Here is a 25234-nt window from a genome sequence, read left to right as displayed (position 1 = left end):
ATAATTCTCCATGGATGTCTCATGTTTCTGAAAAAAAAAATTCTTTTTTTCGAGATGGAGTTTTGCTCTGTTGCCCAGGATGGAGTGCAATGGTGCAATCTTGGCTCACTCTGCAACCTCCACCTCCCAGGTTCAAGAGATTCTCCTGCCTCAGCATCCCAAGTAACTGTGATTACAAAAGCACACCACCACACCAGCTAATTTTTGCATTTTTAGTAGAGATGGGGTTTCACTATGTTGGTCAGCCTGGTCTTGAACTCCTGACCTCTAGTGATCCACCTGCCTCAGCCTTCCAAAGCGCTGGGATTACAGGCACAAGTCACCGCATCGAGCCCATGTTTCTTAAAATTTTGAATGCAAAGGTATTAACTTTGTTCTAGACTATTTTTTGAAGGATATTTGTACAGCAAACAGACTTGAAAAATAAAGATAATATCTCCCTCTGGACAAAGGGTAGATTTGTTTACTGTTCAGTATAAAAAACGTCTCTCTCTCCAGCGCAAAGGACACTGTATCGCTCAGGGTTCTGCGGAGAAACAGAACTAATAGAATATATACAAAGGGATTTATTTCAAGGAATTGGCTCACGATTGTGGGGACTGACAGGTCTAAAATCCACAGGGCAGGGCAGCAGTTGATGTTGCAATCTTTTCTTTTTTTTTCTTTTGAGATGGAGTCTCTGTCACCCAGGTTGGAATGCAGAGGCATGATCTCGGCTCACTGCAACCTCTACCTTCCAGGTTCAGGCGATTCTCCTGCCTCAACGTCCCAAAGTGCTGGGATTACAGGCGTGAGCCACCGTGCCTGGCTGAGTGGGGCCCCTTATACAGAATAATCTCCTTTCCTGAAAGCCAACTGATAAGATGTTAATCATATCTATAAAATATCTTCACAGCTCACTTAATGTTTGATTAAATCATCTGGTACTATATAACCTAGTCAAGATGACACAGAAAACTAACTATCACAAGCAGGTTTGTTTGCAGCCTATTATAAAAGATTCAGTTTCCATAAACCCCAGGTTACTTAGCTGTGATGCAAACTCACAGTTTAGGCTCCTGTATATCACCCTGTGGGTTTAGGTGGGCAAAGATTACTGACACAAACAGTGCTCGTGCTGTTTGCTGTGCATATATGAAGTGATAAACCCTTTCGTTTCTGACCCAGAAGCTGATGTGTTCCGTCAGCATCCAAGAAATTGTGGTAGGTTCCTAGTAACTTTCCAGTAGGGTAAAACTGCAGTAAGTTCACAGTTCTTGACAGTTACTCCTGATTTTTCTTCTTCCATCCTGAGAATTTTGGTTCTCAAATATAATAGATTAATAAATTAGAATGTCCCAAAATTACTGATTTGTTTTATCCCACCTTGCACACACCACAGACTCAGAATAACAATGCCAATGATATAACGGTGTCCTGAATTGGATCCTTCTGGTGGGTTCTTGGTCTCGCTGACTTCAAGAATGAAGCTGTGGACCCTTGCAGTGAGTGTTAAAGTTCTTAAAGACGGTGTGTTCGGAGTTTCTTCCTTCTGGTGGGTTCGCGTTCTCACTGACTTCAGGGGTGAAGCCGCAGACCTTTGCAGTGAGTGTTACAGCTCTTTAAGCCAGCGCGTCTGGAGTTGTTCGTTCCAACCGGTGGGTTCGTGGTCTCGCTGGCTTCAGGAGTGAAGCTGTAGACCTTCACAGTGAGTGTTACAGCTCATAAAGGCAGTGCAGACCCAAAGAGTGAACAGCAACAAGATTTATTGCGAAGAGCGAAAGAACAAACCTTCCACAGCGTGGAAGTGGACCGAAGGAGGTTGCTGCTGCTGGCTTGGGTGGCCAGCTTTTATTCCCTTATTTGGCCCCGCCCACGTCCTGCTGATTGGTCCATGCTACAGAGCACTGCTTGGTCCACTTGACAGAGTGCTGAGTGGTCCATTTTTACGATGCTGATTGGTGCATTTACAATCCTTTAGCCAGACACAGAGTGCTAATTGGTGTGTTCACAATCCTTTACTAGACAGAAAAGTTCTCCAAGTCCTCAGCTGACCCAGAAGCCCAGCTGGCTTCACCTCTCACTACCACTAATTACTAAAAATCATCACTTATTTTGTATATCCTTATCCCCTTTCTGCATTTCTTATTGATATGGTTTGGCTGTGTCCCCACCCAATTCTCATCTTGAATTGTAGTTCTCATAATCTCCAGTCATGGGAGGGACCTGGTCGAGGTAACTGAATCATGGTGAGGAGTACTCTCATGCCATTCTCATGATAGTGAGTTCCCATGAGATCTGATGATTTTATAAGGGGCTTTTCCCCGTCTTCACTCTGCACTTGTCCTTGCTGCTACCATGTGAAGAAGGACATGTTTCCTTCCCTTTCTGCCATGACTGTAAGTTTCCTGAGGCTTCTCCAGCCCTGCAGAACTGTGAGTCAATTAAACTTCTTTCCTATATAAATTACCCAGTCTTGCTTATGTTTTTATTAGCAGTGTGAGAACAAACTAATTCAGTTGTTTTAGTTTGTTAGATTGGTAAAGATACCCAAAAATGTGGAAACAACTTTGTAACTGGGTAACTGGCAGAGGCTAGAACAGTTTGGAGGGCTCAGATGAAGATAGGAAAATGTGGGAAAGTTTGGAACTTCCTAAAGACTTGGAAGGCTCAGAAGACAGGAAGATGTGGGAAAGTCGGGAATTTCCTAGAGACTTGTTGAATGGCTTTGACTAAAATGCTGATAGTGATATGGACAAAAAGGTCCACCCTGAGGTGGTCTCAGATGGAGAAGAGGAACTTGTTGGCAACTGGAGTAAAGATCAATCTTACTATGCAAAGAGACTGGCAGCATTTTGCCCCGCCCTAGAGATCTGTGGAACACTGAATTTAAGAGAGATGATTTAGGGTATCTGGTGGGATAAATTTTTAAGCAACAAAGCATTCAAGAGGAAGCAGAGCATAAAAGTTTGGAAAATTTTCAGCCTGATGATGTAGTAGAAAAGAAAAACCCATTTTCTGGGGAGAAATTCAAGCCTGCTGCAGAAATCTGCATAAGAATGAGGAGTCACAGGCTGCTTGCCAAGACAAAGAGGAAAATGTCTCCAGGGCATGTCAAAGACCTTTGTGGCAGCCCCTCCCATCACAGGCTCCGAGCCTCGGAGGAAAAACTGGTTTCCGGGGCCAGGTCCAAGGCACCTATGCTATGTACAGCCTAGAGACTTGGTGCCCTATGTCCTCACCACTCCAGCTGTGACTAAAAGAGGCCAAGATACAGCTCAGGACATGACTTTGGAGGGTGCAAGCCCCAAGCTTTGGCAGCTTCCACATGATGTTGGTCCTGCAAGTGTGCAGAAGACAAGAACTGAGGTTTGGGAACCTCTGCCTAGATTTCAGAGAATGTATGAAAATGCCTGGATGAGGCACAGTGGCTCATACCTGTAATCCCAGCACTTTGGGAGGCCAAGGTGGATGGATCACATGAGGTCAGGAGTTCAAGACCAGCCTGGCCAACATGATGAAACCCTGTCTCTACTAAAAATACAGAATTAGTCAGTGTGGTGGCACACACCTGTAGTCCCAGCTACTCAGGAGGCTGAGACAGAAGAATCCCTTGAACCCAAGAGCTGGAGGTTGCAGTGAGCCAAGATTGCACCACTGCACTCCAGCCTGGGCAAGACAGAATGAGACTCCGTGGGGAAAAAAAAAAAAAAGAAAGAAAGAGAAAGAAAGAAAAACAGAAAGACACCTGGATGTCCAGGCAGAGGTATGTTGCAGGGACGGAGTCCTCATGGAGAACCTCTGCTAGGGAAGTGCATAAAGGAAATGTGGGGTTGGACCCCCGACACAGCTCTACTAGGACGCTGCGTAGTAGAGCTGTGAGAAGACGGCCACAGTCTGGAGGACAGTGTAAATATAAAGGACTAAAATCTCCAATCAAAAGAGATAGAGTGGCTGAATGGATGAACAGATCAATGGAAGATCCATTGGAAAAGTTCAATGGAACAGATCAATGGATCTTCCATTGATCCAGGAAACACATTTCACCTATAAATACACACATGGACTGAAAATAAAAGGATGGAAAAAGATATTCCATGCCAATAGAAACCAAAAAGAGCAAGAGTAGCTATACTTAAGTATACCAGAAAAAATAGATTTCAAGACAAAAAACTATAACAGACAAAGTCACCATATAATGACAAAGGGGTCAATTCAGCAAGAAGATATAACAATTTTAAATATATACGTGCCCAACATTAGAGTACTCAGATATACAAAGCAAGTATTATCAAAGCTAGAGAAAGAGACAGGCCCAAGTATAATAGCTGGAGATTTCAACAACCCATTTTCAGCACTGGACACATCTTCCAGACCGAAAATCAACAAAGGACCATCTGACTTACTATGCACTATAACCCAAATGGATCTAATAGATATTTGCAGAATATTTCATCCAATGGCTACAGAATGCACATTCTTTTCCTCAGCACATGGATTATTCTCAAGGATAGACTGTATGTTGGGTCATAAGACAAGTCTTAAAATGTTGAAAAAAATTGAAATAATATCAAGCATCTTCTCTGACCACAATGGAATAAAACTAGAAATTAATAACAAGAGGAATTTTTGAAACTATACAAATACGTATGTGGAAATTAAACAATATGCTCCTGAATGACCAGTGGGTCCATGAAGAAATTAAAAAGGAAACTGAAAAATTTCTTGAAACAAATGCAAGTGAAAACACAACATATCAAAACCTATAGGATACTGCAAAAGCAGTACTCAAAGGGAAGTTTAAAGTTATAAGTGCCTACGTCAAAAAAGAGGAAAAACTTCAAATAAACAATCTAATGATGTATCTTAACGAACTAGAAAAGCAAGAGCAAACCAAACCCAAAATTAGTAGAAAGAAATAAGATCAGGGCAGAAATAAATGAAATTGAAATTTTAAAAAACTAATACAAAATTTCAATGAAACAAAAAGCTATTTTTCTAAAAAAAGTTAAACAAAATTGACAAACCTTTAGCCCAATTAAGAAAAAAAAAGAAGATACAAATAAAATTGGAAATGAAAAAGAAGACACTACAACTGATACTGCAGAAATTCAAAGGATCATTAGTGGCTACTATGACCAACTCTATGTCACTAAATTTGAAAATCTAGAAGAAATGAACAAATTCCTAGACACATACAACCTACCAAGATTGAAGCAGGAAGAAATCCAAAACCCGAACAGACCAATAACAAATAAAACAAATAACAAGATCGAAGCCATAAAAAAATTTCAAATCAAAACTACAATGAGATATCATCTCACCCCAGTTAAAATGACTTATATCCAAAAGACAGGCAATAACAAATGCTGGCAAGGATGTAGAGAATGTAATTTTGTATAACCACTATGGAGAACAGTTTGGAGGTTCCTCAAAAAACTAAAAATAGTGCTACCATATGATCCAGCAATCCCACTGCAGGGCATATACCCAAAAGAAAGGAAATCAGGATATCAAGGAGATATCTGCACTCCAATGTTTGTTGCAGCACTGTTCACAATAGCTAAGATTTGGAAGCAACGTAATAGTCTATCAACAGATGAATGGATAAAGAAAATGTGGTATATATACACAACGGAGTCTAGTCAGCCATAAAAAAATGAGATTCTATCATTTGCAAAATCGTGGATGGGGCTGGAGATTGTTAAGTGAAATAAGCCAGGTAAAGAAAGAGAAACATCGCATGTTCCCACCTATTTATGGGATCTAAAAATCAAAACAAATGAACTAATTAACATAGAGAGTAGAAGGACATTACCAGAAGCTGGAGAGGGTAGTGGAGGACTTAAGGGGATGTAGGGATAGTTAATGGGTCCAAAAAAAGAGTTAGAATGAATAACAGCATTTTATAGCACAACAGGGTGACTATAGTCAATAATTTAATTGTACATTTTAGAATAACTAAAAAGTTGCAGCTGGATTCTCTATAATACAAAAGATAAAGCCTTGAGGGGAAGGATACCCAATTCTCTATAGGATTATTCCACAGTTCTTGCCTGTATCAAAACATCTCATGTACCCCATAGACACACTATGTACCCACGAAAATTAAAAACAAAAATATTTAGTAAAATAAAACAGAGCTGTTGATCTTTCCTTCTGTCCAAAATATAAAACTTGCTTTTCCAACACTGTTTCCCAATTCAGTAGCCAGTAACTCCATTCTTTCAATTGTTCTGACCAAAAATTCTGTGATCATCATTGACCTTTCTTTTCTCTCACAATTTATATGTGATCCATTAATATATCATGCTACCTCAACTTCAAAACATATACAAAATTTGACTCTTTCTCACTACTTTCCCTGTTACCACCCGAGTCCACGCCACCAATACTTCCTGACTGGATTACTGCAACAGTCCCCTAAGTGGTCTCCCTGCTTGCATCCTGTCCCTCCCTCTTCAGTCTGTTGTCAATATAGGAGCCAGAGTGACTTTGTTAAACCATAAGTCAAATTATGTCACTATTTTGATTACATAGTTCCAATAACTTCCATTCTCAGATGGGAAAGTGAAAATCCTCTCATCAGCCTATAAACTTCTACAAAATCTGCCCTCAACACCATTAGCTCATCAGACCTCATTTCTTACTACTTTCCTTCAAGTTCACTCTGCTCCAGCAGAGGAATATTCTTACTGTTCCTCAAAAACACTGGCATTCTGCTTCAGGGCATTTGCATTTGACAGTCCCTTTGCCTAACATGTCCTTTCCTCAGCTATCCATATAGCACATTACCTCACCTCCTACTTTCTACTTAAGTGTCACCTTTACAGTGAGGTCTTCCTGGCCACCCTATCTAAATACCTATCTAAACTCTTCCCAATAGTTTCTTTGTTTTTTTTTTTTGTTTTTTTGTTTTTTTGTTTTGAGACGGAGACTCACTGTGTCTCCCAGACTGGAGTGCAGTGGCGCGATCTTGGCCCACTGCAAGCTCCACCTCCCAGGTTCATGCCATGCTCCTGCCTCAGCCTCCCGAGTAGCTGGGACTACAGGCACCCACCACCACGCCCGGCTAATTTTTTGTATTTTTAGTAGAGACAGGGTTTCACTGTGTTAGCCAGGATGGTCTCAATCTCCTGAACCACCCGCCTGGGCCTCCCAAAGTGCTGGGATTACAGGCGTGAGCCACCACGGCGGCCCCCAATAGTTTCTATCGCATTTTCTCACCTTGTTTTCCTTAGCCCTTACAAACTATACATATATACATGCATATATAAAATTTTACAAACATATATAAAATTTACCTTCTTTATTCTGTATCTCCCCACCCAGTAGATAAAAGCTCCATAAGGGTGGGCAATTTTATCTGTTTGGTTCACTGCCATATCTCTAGTGATAAGAATAGTTTTTGGCAAATAATAGGTGTTCAGTAAATATATGCTGAAAGAACAAGTAAACCAAGAAATAGACATGGGCCAAATGCCACTTAAGAAAGGGTCTTAAGAAGGTGTGAGCAACCAACTGATATGGTTTGGCTCTGTGTCGCCACCCAAATCTCATCTTGAATTGTACTCCCATAATTCCCATGTGTTGTGGGAAGGACCCAGTGGGAGATAATTTGAATCACGGGGGGCAGTTTCCCCCATACTGTTCTCATGGCAGGGAATAAGTCTCACGGGATGTGATAGTTTTATCAGAGGTTTCTGCTTTTACATCTTCCTCATTTTCTCTTGCTGCTGCCATGTAAGAACTGTCTTTTACTTCCCACCATGATTCTGAAGCCTCCCCAGTCATGTGGAACTGTCAGTCCAATTAAACCTCTTTTTCTTCCCAGTCTCGGGTATCTCTTTATCAGCAGCGTGAAAACGGACTAATGAACCAACTAAGTCAAATCATGATGAAAAATCAAATAAGATGAGAACTGATAATCACTGGATTTGGCAATGCCAGTGGTCACTGGTAACCTCAACAAGAACTGCTATGGTGAAACAGAACAAAGCCAAGAGTAAATGGGAGAAAACAAACTGAAGAGAGTATACGCAAATTTTTCAAATATTCTTTCATAACACAAAACCACTGCACACAATGTTACCTCTTCCCAGAATGCTATACCTTCTTTCATTTCTTCTGATGACCCTTTCTCCCTATTGTCCTTAAAGACTTAGCTTAGGTATTATATTCTATAAGAAACATCATTGTGAACTTTTTATAACCCCGTGTACATACCATATCACAGGGACATTAGTGCTATTCCTAATATACATATTCTCATTGAGTATTTGATTGTGTCTAAACTCTGAGTATCTTAAGTCAGGGATTCTTGCACAAAACAGAAGCTCAACAAATATTTCTTGGATGAGAAAACTTTGAAATAAAAGTTCTTAATAGCTTCTAATAATTCATTATTCCACGTTTTCCTTAATGTATATCCAAAACATGTTTTATTAATTGTCTGCATATTTGCACACAAGACATTATAAAATAAAGGAAAATAGTTATTAAATGTAAATCTAATAATCTGGCTTATCCCTAAAGAATATATACTTAATACACATCTATTACAACTTCAACTATTATTCTAGTTAATTCCTACTTTTCCTGGAAAATATCTCTTAATTTTATCCCTTAAATTATGCAATATTTTAAAAACCATAAATATTTTGATATTGCAACACATAAAATGAAATCTTACCAAATATAATTGTTACATGGTCTATAAATAAATGCTACGTCCATCTAATTCTAGTTACTTAAGCACAGGGACATTTTATTAAATATGTTTTCTAATACTTTTTGAAGCACTACTTCTACATATCGCACAGTGCTTAAGAAAATTCTGGAATCAGGTTTGAGGATAGGGTTTGTGCCCATTTCTCAAACTGCTTAAGAATTCCAGGCATGGTTGGGGCAATGTGTTTCCCAAACAGAATAATCTGAGACACTTTTTAAAAAATAGATTCCTGGGCTCCAACCTTAAAAAATTCTGACTTCGTGCATTTGAGCAAAAGGCTAGAAACTGGTGAAAAGCTCTTCAAACTATTTTGAAGATAAGCCAGGTCTGGGAAATCGTGAACATGTACCTGGAAGCATTAAGTAGACCACAAGTAGGTTTCCAGTAATTCCTACCACAGCTTAAAAAGTTGCTACTGTGAACCCATATAAACACACAAAAAAATCTATCTACCATGGAAATATCATTTGGAATCGCTTTTCCAATTACAATTTTGACTTGTATTGAATAAATTAAGTTTCTATACCATAAATACTGAGCAGTCAAAAACCACTTTTGCTAGATTACAATAAGGCTTGGTCAGTATTTTTTCTAAAGAACATTTACCACAAATAAAGAAAATAGCTTCTACACCCTTCATTTTGTCTTTTAAAAAAGCCATACATAGAAGCAATGAACAGTTATTATTTTAACCTGCAACCATATAGTATGGTATACTTTTCAAAATATTTCAGATGCATTGTCATTTGAGCTCATCACCAACTCATGAGACACTTTGACTATGTTTAAAAAAAAAAAAAGCATTCTAAATTCTACAACTACGTAATACATAAACAATAGGCCCTGATTACTCCCATAAGGAGAACAGAATCAAATAACAAAATGCCCCAAGTTAATTATATTCCACTAATGGTCTTCACTGGTATAGATGATTTAAAAACTGTCAATAATATCCTTAAGAATAATCTTGCAAAAATTTGCTGATGGGAAGTACCTAGAATAATAAATTTGAAAAGATATTGCACTCTGGCTGCACACGGTGGCTCACACCTGTAATCCCAACACTTTGGGAGGCAGAAGTAGGAGGATCACTTGAGCCAAGGAGTCCAGGACCAGCCTGGGCAACATACAGAGACCCCATCGTTAACGAAAAAAAAAAAATAGCTCGGTAACATGGCCTACATTTGTGTTCTCAGCCACCTGGGAGGCTGAGGTGGGATGATCACTTGAGCCCAAGAGTTCAAAGCTACAGTGAGCACCGATTGCACTATTGCACTATAGCCTGTGTGATGCAGAGCAAGAGCCTGTCTCAGTTAAAAAAAAAAAAAAAAAAAAAAAGCTATCGCATTCTTTTAACAACTTGGCAAAAGTTTTAAAATATAGACCAAGATCTAGATGTGCATCTTATGCTAAAACTGGTAGTGGTTTATTTTATAACTTAGTCTTAAATCTAGACTAGAGGTTTTTGTAGATATAGATTTTATAGATTTATAGATTTTATAATAAAATAACTAGAGAATTTTGAGAAAAAGACCAAAAAAGTGACCCAAAAAGCCCTGTATTATTTCTGACACTGAAACTAATTGCTATATAAATCAGTTACTGAGATAAATATAACTAAAAGATAAATGACTAGAGAAGTATACCCAGGTAGATGGCAAAAAGAAGATGGAGAACTACAAGCAACACTGAGAAAATGATGAGATGTCATATGGCACCACCACTGGCAATCCTCGGTGATAATAAAATGGTCAGAGAACGAGTAAGCAAATGATAGACTAGTCATGATTCAGTCTTTACCACCAACATTGCAATCACATTTTCAAAACCTGAGGACAATGATCTGCTCATTCTGGAAGAGTTCTATCCTCAGACTAAGTAATATTTGACCAATAAGTTTTACATAAGTTTCAGACAAAGGTGGAAACAAAACAGATGATGAAAACAGCACTGACTTTTTATTACTAAGGCTAAGGTTACAGCAACATTGTTTTTCACTATGCATCACATTTGTGAATTACAAATTACATTACATCTTCTGCTGTGACATAATTTAAAAATTACCAGAGTTGTTTCTATACTCACAAGTCAAACAATGAACTGAAAAAATATTCAGAGGTTTTAATAGTTGCTCAATATATTTCACAAACATGATCTGTCATTACTATTTGAAATAAAATGTCCAGAGCCCTTTCACTGATTCCTAAATTATATTCTTAGTATTGTATTAAATTTGTGCCACCAATTTCAATTTCAAGATGCTGTATGATTCAGATTTTACTACCCCATTGAAACTTTTCAGGAAACTTATTTTCATTGTTATACATTAAAGATGTATCATTTGGATAAAATCATAAGCACGTATTCAACTATGAGAAATTCGAGTATGTTTGTTGTTTTGTATGAGTTGTGCAACTGTACCAAAAGAAAGTCAAAGCATTACCTTCCTTAGAGTTTACTGAAACATAATTATGAAATTTAAGTGATGTGACATATAATACAGCTTCTAATTACTGCCAGAAGAACAAGATGTAATTTACCTCACCAAATAAATCATGTCTAGTTTCAGAAGACCTTAGTGCTATACTGCTCTCAAAACCCCCAAGGAGTAAAAACAATACAAGTGTACCTCGAGAAGACCTCAAAATCCTTCACATTTACTCCACCAGCTGAATTCAACCTAACAGACTAAATTATCTGGAGCAGGGCTTCAGTGAAGGCTGCTGCAATTAGGTAAAGCTACTATGCCTGGTACTTTAGGAGACCTAACACACGGGAAAGAAGAGAGACTTGAAAGGATTAGGGAAAAAGACAAGACACTGGGGTAAACTCTACTCTTGGGATAAATAACAAGACAAATAATTACTCTGGGTTTAGTTTTGTTTTGTTTTTCCATCAGCAATTTAGGCTATTATAATAGGTCTGTAACCCTAATCACCACTATACAGAGTCCCAGCCTGAGAAAAATGAAATGACTTATCAGTTACCTTTTCAAAGTAATACATTAAGTACAATCTGAAAAAGTACTCTGGTGTCCAACGAAACAAAACAAAACAAAAAACTGAATACGTAGCACCACCTCATTCCTTATTGTGCAATCCCAATTTTGGCTCTTCTTATCTTTACTCCATCTTGCCCTACCTTTGTTTGTCCTAGGCCTCCTTTTCCCTCTTACACATTATAGATGTACAGAGACGCAAAACAGAAGAACAACTTTATTTGTGGAATTTAAGTACCAGGGCTTCTTACCTACAAGACTTCGAACCAAGCTACTGGATTTGAAATGCCCAATTTAAATCCTGTGCAACATACATGAGGGAAAAAATTTTGTAACCAAATCCAAATCATAGAATCTTTGATAAAACCCCAAGAGCACCACACAAACACATTCTCAATTGCTTTTAATGTTTTCCTCCGTAAAGGACAAAAAACGCTGTGCTTGAGGCAATAATCAGTGGCCTAGAATGATTTCTGAAGCTCTTGACTTTACCACAAAAGTTCTAAGACACTGATTGAAAATTACATTTCAAATATACCGCTCACTGAAGAAATGTAAACAAGTACTGGGACCAACTTTGAGATACTGTCAAAGGAAGACTAAAAATAGCACCCCAATCGCGATTTAATTTTTTAAAAAAATACAAAAGTAGCTTATTTAGGAGTATTTTAATGAAGAGAATTGGAAATCAACGAAGTTATTTTTAGCAGCCTCTTCAGATAAGACCGACCTTAAATTGCCTTCAGGTGTGTATATTTTAACATCCAGTGAATTGCCTGGAGGTTGCCGGGGGTTTCTGCTGATACTAGCAGGCGGTGAAACCTGAACTAATAATTACGGCCAGGAGGTGAGAGCCCTCCAGGACGCCACCCTGGGCGCGCTCCCCGGGACCAGCCCACGGCTTGCTGTGCTTCCATCAGTCCTTTATTAGGTAAAGGATTTCCCCCACCCCGGGTGCTTTAAGAATGCATTTAATAACAAATTTCTCACAGGATCTAAAGGAATAAAGTGCTACAAAAATAACCTTTTCGCAGTTTGCGTAATTTTGATGGAGTGTGAAAGGGCACAAAGCCGTCAAACCGGGTGCCCGGTGGATCCGCGGACCTGATCTTTCTGCACGGACCCGAGAGAGAGTCCCTAGAAGAGGAAGAGGGGAAAGGCGTTTGCAGCGTGTTAACTGGCGGACTCGGGACCAGAGAGACAGCTGCGGATTCCCCTCGGGGTGATGCTCCGTGCAGGAGCGGTCACGGCGTCCAGAGGGACCCGCGGGTGCAAACTCCGGGAGCGGCTCGCAGGGTGACGGTGGCCCCCGCTCCCCGGTACCTGATGATGTCGTCGCTGTGGCCCCGGTAGAACTTCTGCCGGTGCTCCCGCGGGCTATACACCACGCCGACCCCCGCCACGAAGTATACGATCTCCTTGGCCGCAGTGTAGTAGAGGTTGTTGCGGCACTGGTGGCCCCGGTAGCCGTACACCCACTCGAGCCGCAGGTGGCAGCTCGGGGCGCTCCGGGCCGCCATGTCGGGGCGCCCACCCGCCGCTCCCGCTCGGGCCCGCGGCGGCGGCGGGAGGCGGTGGTGGCCCGGCAACGAAAGCCCTCCCGCTGGCGGCCGGGACTTCCCGCCTGCCGCGTCCTCTAAGCCGCGCCCGGCAGGTGCATCTCGCTTCGGGGGCCGCCGCTGCCGCCTCAGCCCACAGGCGGGAGGAAAACCCTCGCCTCGCGGAACATGCTGAGGGCCGCGAGCGCCGCCGGCTGTCAGGTGGATGCCCCGAGCCCTTCGCCCGCCTCGGCTAGCCTGGTCTCCTCAGCCCGTAGCGCCTGGGCCGAGAGCGAGGGCCCGCCTCCAGCTCCTCAGCCGCCGCCAGCGCACGCAGCTCCCCGCCCCGGTCACCTGCGGCGCTCGCGCCCCGCCGCGGCCTCGTAGCCACAGCCTGGCGGACCCGCGCCGCGCACCCCCGAACCGAACGAAGCCGAGCCCAGCCGAGCCGAGCGGCAGGCGCGCGGCCTGGCGTGGCCCCGCCCCCTCCCGCGCTCACTCCGCCCCTCCCGGAGCCGAGAAGAGGCTGGAGCTCGCCGGCCCACGGTCCAGCTGCGGAGTCGCTGGGACCGCGTCTCTACACGCGCGCGGGACGCGGAGCCCTCCCTCTTTGAGCCGCTCAAGCCCAGGCTGACCCTCGGCGACCCCAGGCTCCCGCTGCTTTGTGTCCTCAACCGGGAAGCGCCTGCCTGTTCCTTAGGGTCCCTGCACCCAGCGTAGGCCACGTTTATGCCTGGGAAAATCCACACAGGGATGCTAAATTCTCTTTTTTACGCTTGATACCTTGTGTGTCTTGCTGCCTCATAGTGCTCTCGGACCCAGACATTGGAATGACGCCGAGCTTCCTAAATGTGCTTTTAAATTATTATTTTTAGAGACAGAGCCTCACTCTGTGGCCCAGGCTGGAGTGGAGTGGCGCAATCTCGGCTCACTGCAGCCTCCAACTCCTGGACTCCAGCGATCCTCCCGCCTCAGTCTCCCGAGTAGTAAAGAGTAAAGTTGCCTACTACTATGCCCGGCAAACATTTTGTTTTGTTTTTAAGTTTATTTTGTAGAGGCGGGGTCTTGCTGTGTTACCCAGTCGGGTCTCCAACTCCTGACCTTCAGCAGTTCTCCTGCCTCAGGCTTCCCAAAGCACTGGGATTACAGGCCTGAGCCACTGCGCCTGGTTCTAAGTGTATGTCTCCTTAAGTGACCGCAAAGCTGAAAGTAGACTTTAGATCGTAAATTGACACGTGAGATCTGATTTCCGAATTGCAAAAAAAAAAAAAAAAAAAAAAAAAAAATTGTACTTGGAGTTTTAAAAAAATTACTGTTTGGGACATCACCAACAGTTACTCTTAATTAAATAACTTCAATTGTGATCCTGTAGAAAACTCCTGTAACAAAAGTATTGGGAGCAATCAATTCCTGACTATGTCATTTCCCCTCCTACTCAGTTTCCCAAGTGTCCTCTTCTAACAGGAATATGAACAAGATTTATCAATACCTGTAAAAATAATTTGAAATCCACAACTTAAAAAGTGTTAAGTTCAGGATAGCCACAAGATTTACGACAAAAGGCCGGGCGCGGTGGCTCAAGCCTGTAATCCCAGCACTTTGGGAGGCCGAGACGGGCGGATCACGAGGTCAGGAGATCGAGACCATCCTGGCTGACACGGTGAAACCCCGTCTCTACTAAAAAATACAAAAAACTAGCCGGGCGAGGTGGCAGGCGCCTGTAGTCCCAGCTACTCGGGAGGCTGAGGCAGGAGAATGGCGTAAACCCGGGAGGCGGAGCTTGCAGTGAGCTGAGATCCGGCCACTGCACTCCAGCCTGGGCGGCAGAGCGAGACTACGTCTCAAAAAAAAAAAAAAAAAAAAAAAGATTTACGACAAAAAAATACTAATTCACGATATACCAATATGAACCCTTATTGTCTAAAAATTACTGTTTGATTTCCATAGGAAATACCAAGACAGATATCTGACAAAAGCTAAAATAAACTACCATCGTTTCAAGAAATATGACTCCAAAAGGGGTGGACTCCTGTGTGGTACAGATATATTGGAATAGATGTTATCCCATGTCTACTTCCTCAAAGATGCCAATTACTAACTTGAGACAGGATTACCGTTTTGGCTTTGATTATGACTTCTAATCTACACGCAGTTTACATGCAAGAAATAAAGGCCATCTGAAAGGAATTTACATAAATGTCATGAAAAGTAAACTGAAAGAGTTTCCATTCTGGGCAGAATTTGAAAAAGCGGAATGCAGGATAGCTTTCTGGCAGCTGCTGGAAAGAAAGAAATCAGGCCTGAGAAGTGGCTCTGAGGCCCATGTAGGGTACCCTGGGCAAAAGCACATCGTTTCTCTTTGTCACCTGCAGAGCGTTTTTTGTTTTTTAGTAAGAATATGTTCTAATTCACTAGTGAGTTCCTTGAAATCCCCCTGTGAGAAAAAGGAAAATTGTTGATTACTTAAATTCAAGCAGTGAACTTAGAAAAGATTAAATATTTTGTTGCTATACATTTGTGATATATTAATTACTGGTTACATGTAAATTTAATGAGACAAGGAGGTGGAAGAATATACTTTTTTCTGTGTTTCAGATTTTTCAGCACAATACCTTGTGGATCCTATGATACAAACTTAAGTACTCAGATTAATAAGAGATTTACATGATTTATTTTCCCATTCTCATATTTTCCATTACGATTTTAATGACCCAAGGGTAGAGTGTGAAGCAAAAACGTTCTTAATTAAACCATCCTCAACTGGCGACTCAAAACCAAAAGAGACAGCTGAGGCACAAAGGTGGCTAGAAAATGAACCATTCATGAATACTAGAGGAAGAAAAAAGCAAGCCTGATCAGTTCTTACCCTCACAACTTTATATAATCCAGTATTACCAGTGTCACATCAGAAAGCTTAATGAAGCTCTTATTGCTAGGTGATATTCCATCATCTGTATCCTGTGAAAGTAATGCACATAAGGATGTGAGAGAAAGAAACAAAAAATTATACACATCAACAAATGGACATTTGTTAAGTATTCCAAACGAAGGCGCCAATACCCCCTGTATTCTATTGGTCCATTCTGATGCTGCTAATAAAGACATACCCGAGACTGGGTTATTTATAAAGAAAAGAGGTGGCCGGGCGCGGTGGCTCAAGCCTGTAATCCCAGCACTTTGGGAGGCCAAGACGGGCGGATCACGAGGTCAGGAGATCGAGACCATCCTGGCTAACATGGTGAAACCCCGTCTCTACTAAAAAATACAAAAAACTAGCTGGGCGAGGTGGCGGGCGCCTGTAGTCCGAGCTACTCGGGAGGCTGAGGCAGGAGAATGGTCTAAACCCGGGCGGCGGAGCTTGCAGTGAGCTGAGATCCGGCCACTGCACCCCAGCCTGGGCGACAGAGCAAGACTCTGTCTCAAAAAAAAAAAAAAAAAATGAAAAGAGGTTTAATTGACTCACAGTTCCGCATTGCTAAGGAGGCCTCACAATCATGGTTGAAGGCAAAGAGGAGCAAAGTCACACATGGCAGCAGACAAGAAGAATTTGTTCAGGGGAGCTCCATTTATAAAACCATCAGATCTCATGAGACTTATTCACTACCACTAGAACAGTAGGGGGAAGCAACCCCATGATTCAATTATCTCCACCTGGCCCCACCCTTGACATGTGGGGATTATTACAATTCAAGGTGAGATTTGGGTGGGATACAGCCAAACCATATCACCCCCTTTGGTAATCTAGTTCCTGAAACTTGAGTTCCTAGTATGCAATTCGAGTTATTTGAAATATTTCTAAAATTCAGGCAAATAAATCATGTGCTGGCTACTGATTAGCTACCCTTAGGTTTATAAAGAAATCTAAGGCAAAGTGTAGAAAACATAAAAACCAAAATTCCCCAGCCTGGACAACATGGCGAAACCCAGTCTCTACTAAAAATACAAAAAAAGTAGTCAGGTGTGGTGGCGCAGGCCACCATCTCAAAAAAAAAGTCATGCAATTACTTCTAGCTAGCATGGTGGCTCACACCTCTAATCCCAGAACTTTGGGAGGCCGAGGCAGGAGTTCAGGAGTTCGAGACCAACCTGGCCAACATGGTGAAACCCTGTCTCTAGTAAAAATATAAAAATTTGCCAGACATGGTGGCGGGCGCCTGTAATCCCAGCTATTTGGGAGGCTGAGACAGGAGACTCGCTTGAATCCAGGAGGTGGAGGTTGCAGTGAGCTGAGATCGCACCACTGCACTCCAGCCTGGGCAACAAAGAGTGAAACTCCATCTCAAAAAAATATCTGTATCTGTATCTATAGTCTTACCTTTGATCAGCCTATTATACATGCAGAGCCTACCACAGTGCCTGGTACTACAATAGCTGTTCCCTACATATTTATCAACCATTAATTAGAAAAGAGAATGTTGTGCAGTCACAATAGGATTCCTCTTAGTTGTATCTTGAATACTTGAAAACCTGAACCTTTTCTTTCTTTCTTTCTTTTTTTTTTTTTTTGAGACAGAGCCTTGCTGTGTCACCCAGGCTGGAGCACAGTGGTGTGATCACAGCTCACTGCAGCCTTGACCTCCCGGGCTCAATTGATCCTCCTACCTCAGTCTCCCAAGTACCTGAGGCTGCAGGCATGTGTCACCACACTCAGCTAATTTTTTATTATTTAGTAGAGATGAGGTCTCACTATGTTGCTCAGTCTAGCCTCAAACTCCTGGGCTTGAGCAGTCCTACTGCCTCAACCTCCCAAAGTGCTAGGATTATAGACGTGAGCCAGCGTTAGCCACTATGTCCAGGCTTGAACCTTATTTGATATCCAATACTGTATTAGTCAGGACTTCTTTGGTTGTATGTGACAGAAACCCACTCAAATGGCTTAAGATAAAAAGGGAATTTTAATGCCTCATAAGACTGAAAAGTTCTAGAACTGGCATCAATTCACTTGAATCCTAGGGCTCAAGTGATGTCATCAGAAACAGGTCATCAGGCTGGGTGCAGTGGCTCACACTTGTAATCCCAACACCTTGGGAGGCTGAGGCGGGTGGATCATTTGAGGTCAGGAGTTTGAAACCAGCCTAACCAACATGGTAAAACCCCGCCTCTACTAAAAATGCAAAAAAATTAGCCGGGTGTGGTGGCTCATGCCTGTAGTCCCAGCTACTCAGGAGGCTGAGGCAGGAGAATTGCTTGAACCCGGGAGGCGGAGGTTGCGGTGAGCTGAGAATGCGCCATTGCACTCCAACCTGGGCGACAGAGCAAGACTCCGTCTCAAAAAAACAAAACGAACAAACAAAACAACAGCAGCAACAAAACAGGTCATCAGAATTAACTCAGTTCTACTTTGAGTAGACTTCATTGCCAGACAAGCAAAATAACTGCCAGCCACTCCAATTCTATATCCCACTCGCTTAGCAATCACTGTGGAAAGAGCTTTTCTCAGCAGTTCCCCTGGAAACTGTTAGACTTTAGCCTGGTTAACTCTGATTGGCTGACTTATATATCGCCTTTGGATCCATAGAGTAGCACCAGGTGCGCCAAAACCACAGGAACGAGGAGTAGGGATGGAGTGATCCTCCCAAAGAAAATCAAAATGGTATTACCGGAGTAAGAAAGAATGGGGGCCAGCAGGGCTGCACAGGGCTGACTTGGGTGCTTTAGCATTCCCCAGTCTTCATTTACCAAACCAAATACACCTGCAATCTAAATCATAAAACAGATGTTTAGTAAATAAATGCAACTGTAAGACAATACTTCTAACCAGATTGCCACCCAAAGATCCTCCTCAGAAAAAAAAAAAAAAAAAAACTCCTGAAGCTAGCACCACATGCCAGGCAGGTAAAACCAGCAGATGTTCCCTACTATTAACTATATTTTCAAATACCTATTAGATTCCACCTAAAGCCTTTAAAAACTGGTACCGTATATAATTCAAATCAAAGAAATCTCTAATCAAATTGTCTTGTCCTACACATCTGCACACCTTGCCATCTTCACTTTCTCTTTTAATATCAGTATTACCCCAGTTAGGCAGGTTGGAAAGGTAGGCAGTTACCTTTGGTTCCTTACTGTTTCTCACCTCCAATATTTAGTCACCAAGTCTGGCTCTGTTTTAGAAATATTACTAAACCTCATCCCCATGTCTACATCCACACTTTCCTAATCCCCACTGCCACAGTTTAGTCCAAGCTGTAATTATCTTTTCCCTAGCTTCTGCCACCTGAGTTAGCTGTAAAAAAATCATTTATCTGATCATGCCAATTCCCCTCTTTTAACAACATTTGCTATAAGCAATTTAGGAATTGGTATCTTGTGCCTTGAAATATTCTTATCCTTTGACCCACAAATTTCTCATCTAGATACCTGTCACAAGGAAATAAGAAAAAAATGTAAATCAGGATTCATGTTGAAATTCATGTTCAAATATTTATCAAAAGGCTGGGAACAGTAGCTCACGCTATTAATCCCTGTACTGTGGGAGGCCAAAGGGGGAGAATTGCTCCAGTTCAGGAATATTGTGAGACCTCATTGCTACAAAAAGAAAAAAAAACAATTAACCAGGCATTGTGGCATACACTTGCAGTCCTAGCTACTCAGGAGGCTGAGGGAGGAGGATCACTTGAGCCCAGGAGTTCAAGGCTGCAGTGAACCATGATCATGTCACTGCACTGCAGCCTGAGTAATAGAGTGAGACTCTGTCTTTAAAAAAAAAATTATCGCAGCATAACTTAGGACAATAAAAAATATGGAAGTCTAAATGCCCAATTATAAACCATCAATAATTAAGGGGTTTTGCAGATAAATTTTGGCAACATTACAAATTTCCCATAATAGAATGTAAATGTTTTATAGCAAGATACAAAAACATATATATAGAATGAGCCCAGTTATATAATATAATGAGGACGAGAACAAAAGATACCAAAATGTGAACAGTTTTGTAATATGATGGGTAATTTTTTTATTATACTTTAAGTTTTGGGGTACATGTGCACAACGTGCAGGTTTGTTACATAGGTATACATGTGTCATGGTGGTTTGCTGCACCCATCAACCCATCATCTACATCAGGTATTTCTCCCAATGCCATCCCTCCTCTAGCTCCCCACCCCTCAACAGGCCCTGGTGTGTGATATTCCCCTCCCTGTGTCCATGTTTTCTCATTGTTCAACTCCCACTTATGAGTGAGAACATGCGGTGCTTGGTTTTCTGTTCTTGTGTTAGTTTGCTGAGAATGATGGTTTCCAGCTTCATCCATGTCCCTGCAAAGGACATGAACTCATCCTTTTTCATGGCTGCATAGTATTCCATGATGTTTATGCACCACATTTTCTTTATCCAGTCTATCATTACTGATGGACATTTGGGTTGGTTCCAAGTCTTTGCTATTGTGAACAGTATGACAATAAACATATGTGTGCATATGTCTTTATAGTAGAAAGTTTTATAATCCTTTGGTTGTATACCCACCCAGTGATGGGATTGTTGGGTCAAATGGTATTTCTAGTTCTAGATCCTTGAGGAATCGCCACAACGGTTGAACTAATTTATACTCCAACCAACAGTGTAAAAGCGTTCCCATTTCTCCATATCCTCTCCACATCTGTTGTGTTCTGACTTTTTAATGATCACCATTCTAACTGGAATGAGATGGTATCTCATTGTGGTTTTGATTTGCATTTCTCTAATGACCAGTGATGATGAGCTTTTTTTCATATGTTTACTGACTGCATAAATGTCTTCTTTTGAGAAGTGTCTTTTCGTATCCTTAGCCCACTTTTTGATGGGGTTGTTTGTTTGTTTTTCTTGTAAATTTGTTTCAGTTCTTTGTAGATTCTGGATATTAGCCCTTTGTCAGATGGATAGATTGCAAAAATTTTCTCCCATTCTGGAGGTTGCCTCCTCACTCTAATGATAGTTTCTTTTGCTGTGCAGAAGCTCTTTAGTTTAATTAGACCCATTTGTCTATTTTGGCTTTTGTTGTCATTGCTTTCAGTGTTTCAGTCACGAAGGCTTTGCCCATGCCTATGTCCTGAATGGTATTGCCTAGGTTTTCTTCTAGGGTTTTTATGGTTTTAGGTCCTATATTTAAGTCTTTAATCATGATGGGTGATTTTTAGACTATTCTTGCTACATTTTCTAAGTTCTTTTTAAATATACGTGTTGGGTGTGCGTGGTGGCTCATGCCTGTAATCCAAGTACTTTGGGAGGCCAAAACAGGCGGATCACCTAAGGTTGGGAGTTCAAGACCAGCCTGAACAGCATGGAGAAACCCCGTCTCTACGAAAAATACAAAATTAGCCAGGAGTGGTGGTGCATGCCTGTAATTCCAGCTACTCGGGAGGCTGAGGCAGGAGAATTGCTTGAACCCGGGAGGCAGAGGTTGCGGTGAGCTGAGATTACACCACTGCACTCCAGCCTGGGTAAGAAAGCGAAACTCTGTCTCAAAAAAAATTATGTATGTGTTCGTGTGTGTGTGTGTGTGTGTGTGTGTGTGTGTGTGTGTGTGTGTATGTGTGTGTGTTTGTAGCTGGGTACAGTGGCTCAAGCCTGTAATCCCAATGCTTTAGGAGGCTGTGGCAGATGGGTCACTTGATCCCAAGAGTTCAAGACCAGCCTGGGCAACATAGTGAGACACTGTCTCTACAAAAACATTTAAAAAGCAGCTGGGTGTAGTGGCACAGGCCTATGATCCCAGCTAGTAGAGAAGTTGAGGCAAGAATGATCCTTTGAACCTAGGAGTTCAAGGCTGCAGTGAGCCAATTGTGCCACTGCACTCCAGCCTGGGCGACAGAGTGAGACTATCTCAAAATACACATAGACAGACAGACAGACAGACACACAGACAGACAGACACACACACACACACAATCTCAAAATACACACACACACACACACACACAAAATAAGATGAGATAATTTTGTTTTTCAGCATTCTGTATGGGAAAAGAATTATGTTTGTATAGAAAAAACAAAATACCTGAATGAGTGCTTGGCATAGAAAATTAGATCCTAAAGGAACCAAATGTGGACAAAACTGTTCTGCAGGCAGAATGAGGAAGAATTTGTTGCTCCAGGAAGATGAAGGAGGAATGAAAGTGAGATGGCAAAATTGCAAGTCCTGCCATGTAGCTCTCTCCAAAACCTTTCAAATCTTACGTAACATTTCTAAACTCATGAAATGTTAGGTGGGTTCTTTCTTAAAATGGAAACTGGAGAAATGGGCTTCTCATGTGAGTTGATGTAGCAGAAGCAATGCCACAAGAAGAGAATAATAAAGTCGGTGGGGAGCAGGCAGGGAAGTCCTGGATTCTAACCGGTAAACTTGGAGTTCAAGCCACGTTAAACTCTACAAGCAGTAGTGAAGTCAAAACTGACATCTCAGTTACACACACCCATTGCTTTTATTGTTAGGGAAAAGTAACAAAAGTAATTTTAAACAAACATTGGGTAGCATCTAATTGCTATATAAAGTACCAACTCCTCATGTGACACACAATGCCTCCCATCTCTTTTAACAGACTCACCTCCAGCCAGTTCCTCCCTGCTCTGAACTAGCCCTGCTGTCTAGACATCCTAGATTGCTGGTAATTCCTAAAATTAACCAGGCCTTTCAAGAACTGTGTATACATTTGCAGCCTCCATGTTGTGCCATACCCTCAACCATCCACTGTCAGCCTGTTAAACTCCTACAGAATCTTTGAGGTCCAGCCCAAATGGACCGCCTTATTATGAGTTGGATTGTGTTCCTCCCAAATTCATAGGTTGAAATCCTAACACCCAATACCTTAGAACAGGGGTCCTCAATCCCCGGGCCATGGACTGGTACCCATCTGTGGTCTGTTAGGAACTAGGCTGCATGGTAGGAGGTGAGCAGCAGGCAAGCGAGCAAAGCATCATCTGTATTTATAGCCACTCCCCATTGCCCTTCATTACCACCTGAGCTCTGTCTCCTCTCAGATCAGCAGGGGCATTAGATTCTCATAGGAGCACAACCCCTATTGTGAATAGATTGCACACGTAAGAGGGATCTAGGTTGCACGGTCCTTAAGAGAATCTAAAGCCTGATGACCTATCACTGTCTCCCATCAACCCCAGATGGGACTGTCTAGTTGCAGGAAAACAAGATCAGGGCTCCCACTGATTCTACATTATGGTGAGTTGTATAATTATTTCATTAAATATTACAGTGTAATAATAAAAGAAAGTACACAACAAATGTAATGCACTTGAATTATCCTGACCCACCCCTTCCATGAAAAAATTGTCTTCCACAAAACCAGTCCCTGTTGCCAAAAAGGTTGGGGATTGCTGCCTTAGAATGTGACTTGATTTGGAAAATGTTTCATGGCAGATTACAATTCCTTAAATTAAGATGAAATTCATACTGGAGTAAGGTGGGCCCCAATTCAATGTGACAAAGGGGTAATTGGGATACAGACACCCACACAAGGCAAACTGTGTAAAGATGATCAGTGATTTGCAAGTCAAGGACTGCCAAGAACTGGCACAACCACCAGACACTAGGAGAAGAAAATAAAATTGATTCTGCCCCACAGCCCTCGGAAGGAACTAACACTGCCAACACTTTCTATTGTTGAAATTGCTATTGTTGAAGCCACTCAGTTTGTGGTACTTAATTACAGTAGCCCTAGAAATCAAATACACACCTCTATTCTATAGTTTGCTGTGACATCCCCATACACAACCTCCAGAATTAATCAGTGTTCATTTAAGTCGCTAGTACATTTTATTTTTTTGAGATGGTGTCTCGATCTGTTACCCAGGCTGGAGTGCAGTAGGGCTATCTCGGCTCACTGCAACCTTCACCTACTGGATTCAAGTGATTCTCCTCTCTCAGTCTCCCGAATAGCTGGGATTACAGGCATCCACCACCAGGGCCAGCTAATTTTTTGTATTTTTTAGTAGAGAAGGGGTTTCACCATGTTGGCCAGGCTGATCTTGAACCCCTGAACTCAGGTGATCCACCCACCTCAGCCTCCCAAAGTGCTGGGATTACAGGTATGAGCCACTGCACCCAGCCAGTCCCTAATATATTTTATACAATCATACATACTTTTATAGCAGCACTTACAGGATTTTAGGAAATTGTTTCTGCTTCCAGGATGTGTGTTCTCAAGAGCATGTGTTTGCCACTTACTCTTTCAGAATCTATAGTTCTCCTTCTTTACTTAGCCACTACCTTAGTCTGGAGTCTCAAGAAAACAGAGCCTGAGGCAGTGATTAAGGCACTGATGTTTTAATTGGGTAGGGCAAGCCCAGGGCAGTTAGGTTAAGGAAAAGGAAGTGAGGGGAGGAAAACTGTGAAGCAATGCGAAGTGACATAAAGTGACATTACTCCCTGGCTACCATCTTATCCGAAGCCAGAAGAGACAGAGCAGGTCACCAGGCAGGCACATCCACTTGGCACACAGGATGTCCCTCAATGTGCTGCAAGGACAAATCATGCCATGGAGTAATCCATGGGAAGGAGGATGAGAATTTATTCATCCAGCTTCCTCTTGTTCCCTCTTTCCCATTGGTTAAAGTTCATCTCTCTAGGAGTTGGAATTAATACCCACACTTCCAAGTTTCATTGTTCAGCTTCTTCTGTGGTTTCTTGACCACTGGATCCCTGAACCCCAATTCTTACAGGGCAACATGCAGAGGGCCAGGTGATACCTACACACACAGTGAGTTGCATTACAGGACAGGAATTCCAACCAAGCTTAGGGAACCTAAGTGTTTTATAATGGGCAGTAAACCTGTCTGACCTTTGGCCTGAAGGAGATGTCATCATTATTATAGGGACAATAAACAAATCTGTCCCTGTTTGAGAGGAGGATCACACTATCTTTATCTTCCATCACTGTTCACTACACAAATATCCTTGAAAGACAGTCTGGAACCAAGGCAGCAAGTACCTGTGCTTGCAAGATATGAGAAAGGTGAGAGACCTACAGAACACTATCCTAACACAGATCCAACACA

At 41.9% G+C, this 25234-nt stretch overlaps 1 protein-coding gene across 19 annotated transcripts in view; it reads right to left on the bottom strand.

The window, feature by feature from the left end:
• Positions 1-25234, bottom strand: part of LOC105467670 (EMAP like 5) — a 220783-nt gene that overhangs the window by 177415 nt on the left and 18134 nt on the right. For 15 of the 19 annotated variants that reach the window (XR_011625648.1, XR_011625649.1, XR_011625650.1 and 12 more), the window contains exon 1: positions 13032-13682. Coding sequence is in view for 15 of the 19 variants with exons in the window: in XM_071099734.1 (XP_070955835.1) it covers positions 13032-13228 (197 nt within the window). In the remaining 4 variants the exon portion in view is untranslated. Of the gene's footprint in view, positions 1-13031; positions 13683-16112; positions 16205-18846; positions 18940-25234 lie in introns of those variants that run through there. The other 4 variants (XM_071099740.1, XM_071099742.1, XM_071099741.1 and 1 more) reach the window with 3 other exon arrangements.

This window comes from Macaca nemestrina, chromosome 7 (genome assembly GCF_043159975.1).
Source record: "Macaca nemestrina isolate mMacNem1 chromosome 7, mMacNem.hap1, whole genome shotgun sequence".
NCBI lineage: Eukaryota > Metazoa > Chordata > Mammalia > Primates > Cercopithecidae > Macaca > Macaca nemestrina.
This window is presented reverse-complemented; position numbering and strand designations above follow the sequence as displayed.